The 14,713-nt window shown below is 45.1% G+C and overlaps 1 protein-coding gene across 4 annotated transcripts in view; it reads right to left on the bottom strand.

Moving 5' to 3' along the window:
- Nucleotides 1-14,650, bottom strand: part of IL18R1 (interleukin 18 receptor 1) — a 20,578-nt gene extending 5,928 nt beyond the window's left edge. Inside the window, exons 1-8 of one of the 4 annotated variants that reach the window (XM_081003121.1) lie at nt 14,161-14,650; nt 13,630-13,727; nt 12,766-12,854; nt 9,878-10,106; nt 5,525-5,702; nt 4,679-4,829; nt 3,129-3,194; nt 1,932-2,076 (exon numbers count right to left, since the gene is read on the bottom strand). In XM_081003121.1, coding sequence (XP_080859247.1) covers nt 1,932-2,076; nt 3,129-3,194; nt 4,679-4,829; nt 5,525-5,702; nt 9,878-10,106; nt 12,766-12,823 — 827 coding nt within the window. In that variant the 5' untranslated portion in view covers nt 12,824-12,854; nt 13,630-13,727; nt 14,161-14,650. Of the gene's footprint in view, nt 1-1,931; nt 2,077-3,128; nt 3,195-4,678; nt 4,830-5,524; nt 5,703-9,877; nt 10,107-12,765; nt 12,855-13,629; nt 13,728-13,849; nt 13,995-14,160 lie in introns of those variants that run through there. The other 3 variants (XM_081003120.1, XM_081003122.1, XM_081003123.1) reach the window with 3 other exon arrangements.
- Nucleotides 14,651-14,713: the final 63 nt, after the last annotated feature.

The raw sequence follows: 14,713 nt of genomic DNA, 5'->3' as shown, positions 1-14,713 counted from the left end.
ATCCTGGGAATTGTTAATGGTACTGGGAATTGCAGCTTTGTAAGGGAGTAAACTACAGTTCCCAGGATTCTTTGCAGGGTGAATGTTTGATTTATATGTGCTTTAAATGTATGGGGTGTTTGCCACAGTATTGCCATTTCCAGGCAAAATGTAAATACAGAATATGACATACAAAGTCCAAAGTAAAACAAAAACACCGTATTTTTTTGCTCTATAAGACGCACTTTCCCTCTCCTAAAAAGTAAGGGGAAATGTGTGTGCGTCTTGTGGAGCGAATGCAGGCTCCATGGCTTCAGCGAAAGCAACTCGAAGCCTCCGGAGCGCAGCAGGAGCTCCTGCTGCGCTCCGGAGGCTTCGTGTTGCTTTCGCTGAAGCCAGGAGAGCAAGAGGGGTCGGTGCACACCGATCCCTCTTGTTCACCTGGATTCGCTTCGCTGGAGAGGCGCTGCGCAGCTTTCCCTCTCTGTGTAGCACCCCTTCAGCGAAGCGGGAGGAGAAATGGAAGGTGCTCCGCTTCTCCTGCCACTTCGCTGAAGGGGCGCTGCCACAGAGAGGGAGAGCTGCGCAGCGCCCCTTCAGCGAAGTGGGAGGAGAAACGGAAGGGGCTCTGTTTCTCCTGCCGCTTCGCTGAAGGGGCTCTGTGCAGAGAGGGAGAGAATATTTTTTTTCTTGTTCTCCTCCTCTAAAACTAGGTGTGTCTTATGGTCGGGCAACATCACAAGCCAGCAAATGCCAAGCTGAAGTGAGAGAGGTCTAGTGAAGTAACACCATGCAGGGATAGCTAATACGGTATCCTCAAGATGTGGTTTGACTACAACTCCCATCATTCCTTATCATTGGCCATGCTGGCCCAGGACTGATGGAGTTGTAGTCCGATAACATCGGACGGGAAACATTAGATACCGCTGCCACAATGCTATAATATTGATTTTTTAAAAATCCTTTTCAGTATTGTTGCTGTTCATTTTTTTTTTTTATCCTTTTGTAAACCACTTTGAGGTTTTTTTGTTTGTTTTCATAATCAAGCAGTGTACAAATTTATAGAAAGAAGAATAAGAAGAAAAAGGGGAAAAAAGAAGTGTACCTTATCCAATCTAAAGACAGGGGGGAATCTATAACCAGTTCACAGATAACGCAGACAATATGAACATTAAAGAAAGGTGGAAGAGACAGTGAGAGGAATGCAAACACAAATAGGCAGATAGTTGCAGAGAAGAGCACAAAATGGAAAGCGATAATTTTGTTGTATTGTGCACCTTCCCAATCCTCTAGACACTTGGTTGAATCCAGGCTCAGGCTAAAGGTAAAGGTAAAGGGACCCCTGACCAGTAGGTCCAGTTGTGACTCTGGGGTTGCGGCGCTCATCTCGCTTTATTGGTCGAGGGAGCTGGAATACAGCTTCCGCGTCATGTGGCCAGCATGACTAAGCAGCTTCAGGCGAACCAGAGCAGCGCACAGAAACGCTGTTTACCTTCCTGCCGGAGCAGTACCTATTTATCTACTTACACTTTGACGTGCTTTTGAACCGCTAGATTGGCAGGAGCAGGGACCGAGCAACAGGAGCTCACCCCGTCGGCAAGTCCTAGGCTCTGTGGTTTAACCCACAGCGCCACCCGCGTCCCATAGGCTCAGGCTAGCTACACACTAACCCATTTGTAGCACCAAAAATGTAGTTTTTCATTAATCTGGAACAATCCATGTAAACATCCTGCTTTCAATCTAAACTGATTCTAGATCCTGCCATGGACACGGCTGGCTATTAAACACCAGTTTGTGTCTGTCTTACAAAGAAGCCCTATGGTTATATTTAATTTTAGCTGGTTAGGTAAGAATGCAAGGCAGAGAGCACAGGAAATCACAACATACCAAAATGCCAAGGATTGCACTATATAAACATTGATACACAGTATTTTCCTACCAACATTACTTACTAATGGTATTCCATTTCACATGGCAAGTTGTTGTCCTCACAGCGACCTATCATGTCATCTTGATGTGACCAATAAAGCAGAAAGTCTCCAACTACATTGTTAGAGTAACCTAAAAAAGCTGTGCAGTTGAGGATTTCCTTTTTACCTAAGCAGAACATGTTTCAAAATTAATAATTTAGGGGGCCTTTAATAAATACACCCAATTGTTATTAAAGCGGAAATGATTGCCTAATTTGTTTTTATTTATTTGTGAAATTTCTAACCCACCTTCCACTATCTAGGCCCACGGCAGGAATACAAACATTCCTAAAACTATACAACTAAAACCCCACTGGGTGGTATCTAGCTAAGTCATACTCAGAGCAGCGTTTCCTCGATGACAGTGGTTTAAGTTCAACCACATTGTGCTCACAGCAGACCCATTGAAATTAGTGGACTTAAGTTTGTCATGTCCACTGAATTTAATGGGTCTACTCTGAATATAACTAACAACCCACACCTTAAAAGTAAAGAGTCCTCCGGCTGCATCAAAACAGACAATAAACAATACCAGCCGAATGGCTCCATTAAAATCCTCACCCTTTCCCAAAGGCCTGGGAGCAGTTGCTTTGCTTCCAACTCCCATTATTTTGTAGTCCTCTATTAAGTTTTTAAGGGTGTTTGCTCAAGTTTTTTTCAAGATTTCAGAAGGATACTGCCTCATCAAGAAACTGCCGTGGGTTGCCATCTACCACAGAGATGGAAGTGATATGCATGGTTCGGTTAAATATGCAGTTAAAATGTCTCCCATAAGTTTCTTGTGCAGATAACAGCTATGAAAACTTGCACTCTACAGGGCCAACCAAAATGATGAATGAATTGTAAATAAATAATAATGGTTTGTTTAGGTTATGGTAGTTTTGTGTTTCAAATCAACATAAGTCACTTTAAATTTATTTTGTAGAAAAATTCTACCTGTAATACATGCATGCATGCATAATCTGCAATAGGCAGTCCACATGGTTCATGAAATACGTCTACTCTGTCCCCACAGTGTATCTCAGGATGTAATGTCTTACCCATCTACACATTTTGGGACAAATGTGGCAATGCCTGCTGTCTTCACTTGCATGCCACACAACCAGCCCATACAACCACACACACTTACACAACTAGCCTTACAAAACATTCTCTCATTTTAGAGAAAGGAAGAGGTACCTATTTCCGTTAGGATGGTATAACTTTCGGATCCAATTAGCCCAGGCTTTGTGATTTCCTCAAGACCTTGGGGATGCAAAACAGCACGTTACTTAAGCCATCCTTTCCCCTAACAGTTCAGTCTAATGTTGACATATTTGAAATTGGGTGAAATAATGTTGTTGTTATAATTGTTGTTATATGATTTGAAAGTATTATTATCATCATCATCATCATCATCATCATTCACATAAATCCAGGGCTGACAAAAAGTGCCTGACAGGAACCTGTCAGCTTACAGAGTGTTGATGCAACAAAGCAAATCCCCTGTGTTGCAGAACGGCAAAACTAGACCAGCCAGAAGCAACATGCAGCTAATAAAGAATGAGCAATAATCAATAATAATGTAGTGTTTCACAATAACAAATAGTACATACAAAAAGTACCTCAGGTTACAAACATTTCGGGTTACAAACTCCGCTAACCTGGAAATAGTACCTCGGGTTAAGAACTTTACCTCAGGATGAGAACAGAAATCGCGCACCGGTGGCAGTGAGAGGCCCCATTAGCTAAAGTGGTACCTCAGGTTAAGAACGGTTTCAGGTTAAGAACGGACCTCTGGAACGAATTAAGTTCTCAACCCGAGGTACCACTGTATGTTAAATCAAAACAGTAAGCATAACCAGTCAATATAACAGAACATTGTGATTAAGGTCAGATGCCTTTAAACAGTCAATCAATGTCCTGTAAAAAAGCGTTGACAGGTGCTCCAGCAGAAAACAGAAGAACAGTTTTTCCAGATATACGCACTGTTTTGAAGATGAATCTTCATCAGCGATTAAAATGTCTACCTACAGGTACATCAAATAACAAAGGATCAGCAGACACTGGTACATGTAAAGGCTGCTGATCCTTTGTTATTTGATGTACCTGTTGTTGTTGTTTAGTCGTTTAGTCGTGTCCGACTCTTCGTGACCCCATGGACCAGAGCACGCCAGGCACTTCTGTCGTCCACTATTTTTTGATGTACCTATGTGGCCTTAATTGCTATGCACTTGTTTAAAGGCATCTGACCTTAATCGTGATGTTCTGTTATAGTGAGTGGTTACGATTATTATTTTGATTTAATGTACTTTGAAACATCACGTACGTACTATTTGCTATTGTGAAACACTACATTATTATTGATTATTGCTCATTCTTTATTAGCCGCGTGTTGCTACAGAGTGTTGATGGCAGCTGAGCCTACAGAGAGGAGGCAGAGGGTCTCCAGAAACCAAAAGTTAGGCAGACTGTAGGCCCCTGCCATGTATTATCCACACAAAATGGCCTCCACTATAGCCGTAAGCCCCAGCTCCCTTGCTTTTTTAACACATGGGAGACCCTAAAAATCAAATACTGAGTAAACAGCAGCATTGCTAAGCACTTAAAAGATTCAGCGCACAGCCACGTGCCACAAATGGGCATAAAATTGACACCTGCTAGTATGTATAGGGGCTCCTGGGTAAGTTGAGATTTAAAGGGTTTAATGCAAAGCAAACTATCGTCCTATTTTTTGCTCCGCCTCTCACCTTCTTCCACTGTTAGTCCTATTGTTTTGGTAGCATTGTATCTCTTTCCTGCATGAACAAATGACTTCACGCATGTGAAGTTTCCAGAATCTCCCGCTGTTAGCTCATCGATAGACCACTCCTCCTTTGTTTGAGGGAGCTTCCTGCAGTCCTGTTTAAAGTGGAGATGTTCCAAAAGGTGTCTTAGAAGCAGCATAAAACTTCAAAATACAGTACATGAACAAGTACGCAAACAATGTGGTGAGCCAACCCTCCCCTTCCATTCTGCCTTCATTGTCTTGCTCTAAAGAAACCATGGGTAGGCAAACTAAGGCCTGGGGGCTGGATCCGGCCCAATCGCCTTCTAAATCTGGCCTGCGGACGGTCCGGGAATCAGCGTGTTTTTACATGAGTAGAATGTTTCCTTTTATTTAAAATGCATCTCTGGGTTATTTGTGGGGCATAGGAATTTGTTCATTTCCCCCCCAAAAAAATATACTCCGGCCCCCACAAGGTCTGAGGGACAGTGGACCGGCCCCCTGCAGAAAAAGTTTGCTGGCCCCTGAGTCTAAACTGCTTGTCATGATAAATATTTCGTCACAACCTTGTAGTTAGTCTGGAAAAGGGAGGGGAAACTCACCACAAAGTTTGTTTGTTTGTTTGTTGCAGATCCAGTAACAGTGTAAGATGTGATTAATAAACTGGATTAGAAATGGCCACAACTTTATGATTACAGATATAGGTGGATTTTTGGGTACATATCTGTTCCAGCCCTCCAGCCCCACCCCCCGACAAAAATTAATTATTATTTAATTATTTAAAAGGTAAAGGAACTCAATTTCCAGAGAAAGCTGTGTTAATAAATACCTTGTACCATGTTATCTTGGCAACATTTGCCTTGTGGTATGTATCATTGCATTTCAGGTGATAGGTTCTTCCAAGAATTCCATGTATAGCAGATGACACGTGGTTGACATTGAAGCAACTTGTTCTACTTCTCTGGAGAACAATCAAAGACCATTTCTTTGGATTGTGTTTTCCATTGCTGAGAGGAAGGAAGAAGCGTGTGTGTGTGTGTGTTAAGGTGGCTTTATTTTCTTACATTTATGTCCCGCTTTCCTTCCATGAGAGAACCCATCAAGGCCAGCCCAAGGCATATTTTGACACCTGAGGCAAACCACAAAATGGCGGCCCTCCCCGGCTAGTGGAAAAGGGGTGAGTGAAGATCTTCATCAGGAACAAGGGTGGGAGGAGACCAGCAGCACCTCCTATTTGCCAAGAACCTGCTGTAGAGGTGGCAGTTGGGGAGGTCACCAAGGAGGCGGCAGATCCGGGCTCCAAGGAGCACGCCACAGGCAGCGCAGGTGGGAAATGTATTCCTTGAAGGCTGGGTGAGCTGCCCCTGCAGATCCTGCTCCATAGGTCGTCCCATCATGCCTCATGGGGTGGGTGAGCCAGCCCTAGAACCCACGACACATTAAAAGCCATTTGCACTGACCAGTTCTCTCACAAGGACAAAACCACATTCGCATATTTGCATATGTAGTGGTACATTTGTAAATGGTTTTTTGGGCAGAGTTCCTGAATAAATCAGGCATTTAGGCCATTGAAAGTAGGAAACCAAAAGCAATGAACCAAAACAAACAAAATAATTCATACATTAGGTGTTGGGGTGGGTGGGAAATTTGTTATTTTATAGTAATAGTATAAGTAGGATGCGGGTGGCGCTGTGGGTTAAACCACAGAGCTTGGATTTGCCGATCAGAAGGTCGGCGGTTCGAATCCCCGCAACGGGGTGAGCTCCCGTTGCTTGGTTCCTGTTCCTATCAACCTAGCAGTTCGAAAGCACACCAAAAAGTGCAAGTAGATAAATAGGTACCGCTCCGGTGGGAAGGTAAACGGCATTTCCGTGTGCTGCTCTGGTTCTCCAGAAGCAGCTTAGTCATGCTGGCCACATGACCTGGAAGCTGTACGCCAGCTCCCTCGGCCAATAAAGTGAGATGAGCGCCGCAACCCCAGAGTCGGCCATGACTGGATCTAATGGTCAGGGGTCCCTTTACCTTATAGTAGTAGTAGTAATTTTGAGTTATTAGGTTGTTAACAGTCCTGTAATTTCAGATGAAGGGTGGTATAAAAATGCAATGATTGTGATAGCTCATTATTATCACAATTCAGTGGTATCTCGGAAGTCAAATGATATCCGTTCCAGAAATCCGTTCGACTTCCAAAATGTTCGGAAACCAAGGCACGACTTCCGATTGGCTTCCGGAAGCTCCTGTAGCCAATCGGAAGCCGTGTAAACCACGTTGGACATTCAGGTTCCAAAGAACGTTCACAAACACTCCCTGACTTCATTTCAAGGCACAGAATCACATACTCAAGTGAGGTCTCTGTGACCTAATTTGTGACAGCCACAAGAACCAAGGTGTCAGTAAAGGGGGCAGGAAGAAAACAACAAGCAGCACCCCAACCCAAGATCTCTGGATAACAGTTACCTAACTTGACTTTCGCTCCTGGGTCATTTTTAGATTTAAAAAAGCCATCTGAAAACTGAATTGATAGATGCCACTGAGAAAATGACGTGGGACTCCAGACGGCCAAATAAAGCATTTTCTATAAGGCAAAGATGCCTCCCGTTTGAGCCCTTCAGTTGCTCAAAACAACCCAGGTCTCTGGCTCCTTAAACTCAGACCTAGGACTCAGCTATACAGCTGCAAACAAAATGTTTTAAGTGTGTTTTAAGTGCAATATGCAATGTGACACCAGATGGCGATGGTGCCTTATGGAAAATTCAATGTATTTTTAAGAACGCTTTATTACAAAAAGCATTTTCAGAGCGGTTTTTTAAGTGTGTAGAGATTCCACCTTAGTCTCCCTGCAACTCCCTTTGTTATTGACCCTGCATTTGGATTATGTTTGGACCTGGACTGATTCCCTAGACCGATTCAACCTCAGTATGTTCTGGTCACTGCTGCACCATCATCACAGCTCTCATTGGCCAAGAATTTTGGAAAGGAAACTTATGCCTCTCTGGACTGGCACCCAAGCCCTTGAGAGAAACCCTAGACAATAACATCTATTTGCTTTCAAGTCATATCATTCACACAGGACAGTGTTCCGTGTTGTTGCTAGGCAGCAACATCATCAGTGTGTGTATGTGGTACAAAATCAATATTGTTTGCTCTGCACATTCAGGACCAACGGGACATAGCTGGACTTTCCATAGTATGGATTTGGGTGAGGGAGCATCAGTCACAAAAACTCAGAGCAATAAAGAAATAAGATCCAAGATCCAAAATTCATGCCACAATAAGCTGATGGGTCGCCATGCCATGTAAATTTGGGTTTGTGGGTTGCCGTCCCAAAATGGTTGGGAACTAACAGGAGACTATTTTGGCATTAGTAAAGGTAAAGGGACCCCTGACCATTAGGTCCAGTCGTGGCCGACTCTGGGGTTGCGGGGCTCATCTCGCTTTACTGGCCGAGGGAGCCGGCGTACAGCTTCCGGGTCAAGTGGCCAGCATGACTAAGCTGCTTCTGGCGAACCAGAGCAGCGCACGGAAACGCCGTTTACCTTCCTGCCAGAGCAGTACCTATTTATCTACTTGCACTTTGATGTGCTTTCAAACTGCTAGGTTGGCAGGAGCTGGGACCGAGCAACGGGAGCTCACCCCGTTGAAGGGATTCGAACCGCCGACCTTCTGATCGGCAAGTCCTAGGCTCTGTGGTTTAACCCACAGTGCCACCTGCATCCCAAATTTGGCATTAAGCGGTATATAAATGAATAAATAAAATAACTGGTTGCAGAATGGCATCCAGATGGACGCTTCTTGCATTGAGCGTAGCACTAAACCAGAAATTCCCATCTAGCTTTGCTTGGAAGCAGCCATGGGCCTGTTTGGCCCCTGCTGAAGCTAACTGTGCTGCATTAGTTCTGGTACTGGATCCAACCATTCCAGGCATTTCTTACTGCTCGAGTCCTCGTGTGGTTTGTGAGTGGCAGGAGCCAGCTCTTCTATTGGAAATCATGCAGCTGCTGTCGCACATGGTTTGCCAAAGAGGTGCCGCGATGCTGGCTACATAAGCAATCTGCAACGCTCTCAGCACATGTCTTTGCCTGGCTTACGTTAAGGTTCAAACGGGGTCATCCCCTTGATGATTCAGGAAAGATATTGCTTCAAGGAGTTGCCCAATCCAGAATGCATAACAGGAAAAGGCCTGCTTTCGGAAGAGGGGAAGCTGCTAGTGCTTTACTAACTGAGAAGGAAGTGAAGGAACTCACTGTGAGGGCTCTCCTGACATTGCTGCCTTTCACTGACATTCGCAGTGTAGCAAGTCTCACTTCTGCTGTGAAACCACACCAAGATATAGCTAGTAGCAATGTTGCTGAACTGTCAGCACCAGTTAAAAAAAACTGTACCATTCCGGCTAAAGGGTGGGAAGGCAGTGTGCTTGTGCAACAGCCGGGGACCCCTAAAGCCTTGCCTTGTTGCGGGGCTGGGAAGGGCAAGGGGATAAAAGCATTGATGCCTGCCTTTCTACATAATCAGCCTTTCCTTAGGAACTGGGTGGGGAGGGTGGGAGAGGGAATAGTAGAACCGTAGAGCTGGAAGGGACCACAAGGGTCATTGCAAGATTTGGAGGGGGGAGGTGCTGGTACAGAGTACCACCAAAAAAAAGCACTGAGAAGGTTCAAACTCTGGTGTTTCCAGGTAGAGCAGGGAGAAAACCCAGCTAGAGGAAAGGCAGCTTCCTATGCAGATATGGACTACTGTACATCTTCTTTGTGGGACGTGGGTGGTGCTGTGGGTTAAACTTGCCGATCAGAAAGTCAGCAGTTCGAATCCCCGCGACGGGGTGAGCTCCCATTGCTCGGTCCCAGCTCCTGCCAACCTAGCAGTTCGAAAGCACATCAAAGTGCAAGTAGATAAATAGGTACCACTCCAGCAGGAAGGTAAACGGCATTTCTGTGCGCTGCTCTGGTTTGCCAAAAGCGGCTTAGTCATGCTGGCCACATGACCCGGAAGCTGTACACCGGCTCCCTCGGCCAATAAAGCGAGATGAGCGCCGCAACCCCCAGAGTCGGCCACGACTGGACCGAATGGTCAGGGGTCCCTTTACCTTTTTACATCTTCTTTACGTGAAAGGAAGACCTGGCAAAACAGGCCAAGGCCTCCAAACATCTCTGTATATACTCCTCTTGGTACATATTCCACCTACCTGGAATTACACATATAGTTTCCAGTGTCATTCAGCACAGCTGGCCAAAATTCCAAGTAAGTCCCGCTCAACTCAGTTCTGTTGTCTCCTTGAATCAAGGTCCAATCTCCTCCTCTTTCCTTATACCAGTGTACAGCATAGCCTCTATCTTGTTCCACCCCGGGACAGCAAATTGAAAAATATTCTCCTTCCGGAATGTTAATGATCGAGCGTATAGGGCAAAGCTGACCTGCAGGGTGTACACAAAGAAAGAAAGAAATGTGGCCTTTCTTAGAAAACAGGGGGGCAAAAGAGCACATCTCATTCTTGGAGCTATGCTAACGCTAGCCCTGATGTGACCTAGCTTCATGAAACACAAGACTGTCGTTCCACCTCTTTGGCCTGACTAATGAGACAGGAAACGGAGTGTGCTGGCACTATTCAAACAAAACAAGAAGGCAATGGCAATGCAGCTCTGTCCATGCCCCTGTTTTTGTTTGTAGAGGATCCACAATATCTTGCATGTTTGTGCAACGCAGCATGAAGCTTCTAAGGAAGGGGGGGAAATGCACTAGTGTGTGGAAGATATGGTTAGCAGGGAGAGGTGAAGCTGTGTAGGTGCTTGACCAGTATTTGGAGGTTGTAATGGGTTAGATGAGGACCAATAAACAGAAACTAAATTCCAACAGGACAGAGGTGCTGTGAATCAGTGGCACCCACATCCAGGAATTAGGTAGAAGGTGACCTGTTCTAGATGCTTCCCCTGAAAGAATAGCTTCATAGTGTGCAGGTAGGGACGCAGGTGGCACTGTGTTCTAAACCACAGAAGAAGAAGAAGAAGAAGAAGAAGAAGAAGAAGAAGAAGAAGAAGAAGAAGAAGAAGAAGAAGAAGAAGAGTTGTTTGGATTTGATATCCCGCTTTATCACTACCCGAAGGAGTCTCAAAGCGGCTAACATTCTCCTTTCCCTTACTCCCCCACAACAAACACTCTGTGAGGTGAGTGAGGCTGAGAGACTTCAAAGAAGTGTGACTAGCCCAAGGTCACCCAGCAGCTGCATGTGGAGGAGCGGAGATGCAAACCCGGTTCCCCAGATTACAAATCTACCACTCTTAACCACTACACCACACTGGCTCTCTTGGGCTTGCCAATCAGAAGGTCAGCGGTTCAAATCCCCGCGACGACGTGAGCTCCTGTTGCTCTGTCCCATCTCCTGTCAACCTAGCAGTTCGAAAGCATGCCAGTGCAAGTAGATAAATAGGTACCACTGTGGCAGGAAGGTAAACGACGTTTCCATGCACTCTGGTTTCCGTCACGGTGTTCCGTTGCGCCAGAAGCGGTTTAGTCTTGCTGGCCACATGACCCGGAAAGCTGTCTGTGAACAAACACCGGCTCCCTCGGCCTGAAAGCAAGATGAGCACCGCAACCCCATAGTCACCTTTGACTGGACTTAACCATCCAGGGGTCCTTTGCCGCTATCTTTTACCTAAATTCCACCTTGTCCCTGGAAGTCTATGCAGTCTCTCTTTCCAGATAAGGCTGGTTCATCATTTACAAAGGACCACCAGGGACCGATCCACTGCTCCCTGGCATGAAGAATCAGACCCTAGACAGCTGGGCCTGTTGATAAATAGTAGCTGGGGGATGAGCCAGATAAGGAACAGCTGGGGAAAGAGATAGCTCTTGAGTGAGGCCTCAGAGTGTTTTCTAACTGAGGAGGATGAGAAGATAGCCGTGGCTATTTATGTTCAATAAGAGAGGGACAGCAGGCATGGACAGCAGGTCTACTGATGTACACAAATTACAGGGGTAGCCTGGTTACTGTGATCAACACTCAAATAACCTCCGGTTTAGCTACTGCAATGCAATGCACTCTACAAGGGGCTGCCCTTGAAGAGGGTTCAGAATTTGCAGCTAGTGCAAAATGTAGCCACCAGAGTCATGTTGGGTCTGATGTTTCAAGACTTCATGGCACCAATCCTCAAAGATCTGTGCTAGCTGCCAGTTTACTACCAAACCCAGTTCAAGGTTTTGGCCCTGACATGTAACTCCCTTAACTGCTAATACTACTGCTAATAAACTCCCTAAACCCAAATACCAGAGGGACCCTCTTCTCCATATATCAACCTGTCCATGGCTTGAGACCTGTTTGGGAGGGCCAGCTGGTAGGCCCAGGCCCAGGAGGTCTCTAACACACCAGAGGGACTACAACTCCCATCATCCCTAGCTAGCAAGACCAGTGGTCAGGGATGTTGGGAATTGTAGTCCGAAAACAGCAGGAGACCCAACTTTGGGAAACACTGTTCTAATCATTGCCTTTTTCATAGGGCATCTTTATGTAGATAGCTTACGGAAATAGATTTTATTTTACTGCATCGTTTATTTATTTATTGGTTTATATATTGTTGAACTCTGTCCCGAAGATCCTCGGACAAAGGGTGGGATACAAGGTTTTTAAAAGATAAACTTCGAACTATGCAGGGTGGTGGGAGGAACAAGCACACACAATTCAGTATCAAAGGTTAGTCATACCCAGAGAAACCCACTGACTTCAAGTTATTTAAATCCACTTATTTCAAGGATTCTGCTCTAAGTATCACACCCCACACTGTAATTCCTGAGAAATAAAAATGTGTGCTTTCAGTGAAAATGACATTTACCAATAATAGAACCAATACACTGAAGAACAGTGAGATTACTGAGTAACCACTTTGCATTTACAGTTGGTTTTTAAATTAACGTCTCAAAATGTTTCTGGGGAGCTTTATATGAAGATCCAGAAACAGTGACTTATCTTCTATACTATATATATATATATATATATATATATATACACACACACACATATATAAATATATATGTGGCTTGCTAAAACTTGTTTAAAGAGAGGAAAAACTGAGTTATACTTACCTAGGCCGGCACAGCTAAGAATCATCAGCAGGAGAACAGACAGATTTCCAACATACATTTCAAAATTAATTTGAGTTGCACCTTCTTTTCTGGAAAAAAAGAAAAGTAAAAGCTAGAGGCTTTGATTTTAAAAAGCAGAGTCTGGATTTGCAGGCCGCCTTATTCATCAGTAGAGGTTTTTATCTAAGGATATGAGTAATATGAGAAACAACTAAAACTGGAGGGTTTAAAAAAAAACGGGAAAGTTATTACTACATAAAAAAAGAAAATATTTGCATATTTGGGTATGACTCATTTCGTATTGCTCATGGCTTAATGATTCTGCTGAATACTGTGAATTACTATCACATTCTAGATATGCCTTCTAGACTTTAGAGATTAAGCCCACTGACCTGGAAGCCAGCTGGGTCCTAAAGCTGCAATACTAAGCATCAAGTGTATCTACACTAAGGGTCTTTAACAATGGCCGCTCATTATTCTCCCGCTTTAAGTTAAATAATTTTCCATGCCGCAGAAGCTACATCCTCCCATCTTCTGTCATATCAATGTCCACACACAGGCAGTGCGGTGCAGTGGTTAGAGTGTTGGACTAGGGACCTGGGAGACCAGGGTTCAAAACCCCACTCAGCCGCGAAGCTCAGTGGGTAACTTTGGGCCAGTCACTGTCTCTGAGCCTAATCTACCTCACATGATTGCTTTGAGGGTGAAATGGGGAGGTGGAGAATTACACTCCGAGCTCCTTGATGGAAAGGTGGTGGGGAAATAAAAGAAGGAACTGTGCGGAATTAGATATAATTTGCAGATATGTGCCTGGATGCCACGGACATGACAGCAACAGTCTAGAAGTACCGTTAGCCCCTCTACCTGCGAACTTGGACTGCTTTCAGATGGTCTCGCTGTTTTGTGAGTGAGTGTCGAGGAGAGAGCAGCAAAATCAGGCTGCTCAATTGAAGAGGATTTGTCTGAAAAAAGAGAAATCTCAACACACTGTCCCCTATCCCAGTTGACCACAACGTCATATCATTTCCCCGCAAAAAAAAGAGAGAAAAAATAAACAGTAAATACCAGGAGCCTTGTAACCTACCTGGAAACTTTGTGCAAAAGCAAAATCAGGAGAAATGCTCAAATTAGCAAGTTGTCTGGAAGCAACAGCAATGCAAATCTTTAAGCAGAAGAAAAGTTCTACTGAGCGCAACGGGTAAGCATGTTTAGGATTGGGGCCGCAGATTTCAATGGGTCTTAATCCCCCCCCCCAAAAAACCCAAAACTGTACAGGACTGCGCAGCATTTTGTTTGCAAAGCGCGCAACACGTCAGCTACTACCAGTTGCGCGACCATATAACCGAGATTGCAAGAGGTGGGGAATCGTCCCTGCGAGAACTGCGTGTGCCTTACCTTACGGAAACCAAGCGGACTGGAGAATCGGGAGTGAACGAGGGAGACGCGGCCAGCTCCTTCCTACCGAAAACTTAGCGCGTCGCTTGGAAGGCAGTCATAGCAACAAAAAACAAAACCCCAGCAGCAAAGGGGAAAGGGTTGATTCTCCTCCAAACAGTTGATTTGCGTATCTAGGCGATGCAAGCCGGCAGGAGGCTCCGTGACCAAGGCGGAAGAGGGAAAAGAAAGGATCGGGCCCTAAATCTTTGGTGGGGGGGGGGGGTCTTCTTTTTTTAAAAAAAGAAAGAGGCGGCAGTGTTGAGGTTTAGGCTTGCTTGGAAGTCCCGCCCTGTGACCCAGATTCGCGCGCGTGTGCGCAGCAACCGCAGCTGGTTAGGAAAGTATTCGGGTTCCTCTGCCAAGCGAGGAAATTCCCAGGACGACAGGTTCAACTGCTGCTACTGCAGTGGAAGAGAAGCGCGCGACACCTTGATCTCCTATGCTGGGGCGGGGCGGGGGGGAGCAAATGCATTTCCTTCAGTTTCTAGTTAAAACAGGTGTTGATTTAAAC

This window comes from Podarcis pityusensis (assembly GCF_964106645.2).
Source record: "Podarcis pityusensis genome assembly, chromosome: 4".
NCBI lineage: Eukaryota > Metazoa > Chordata > Lepidosauria > Squamata > Lacertidae > Podarcis > Podarcis pityusensis.
Note: the sequence above shows the minus strand (reverse complement) of the source record. Positions and strands in the feature narration are given on the sequence as shown.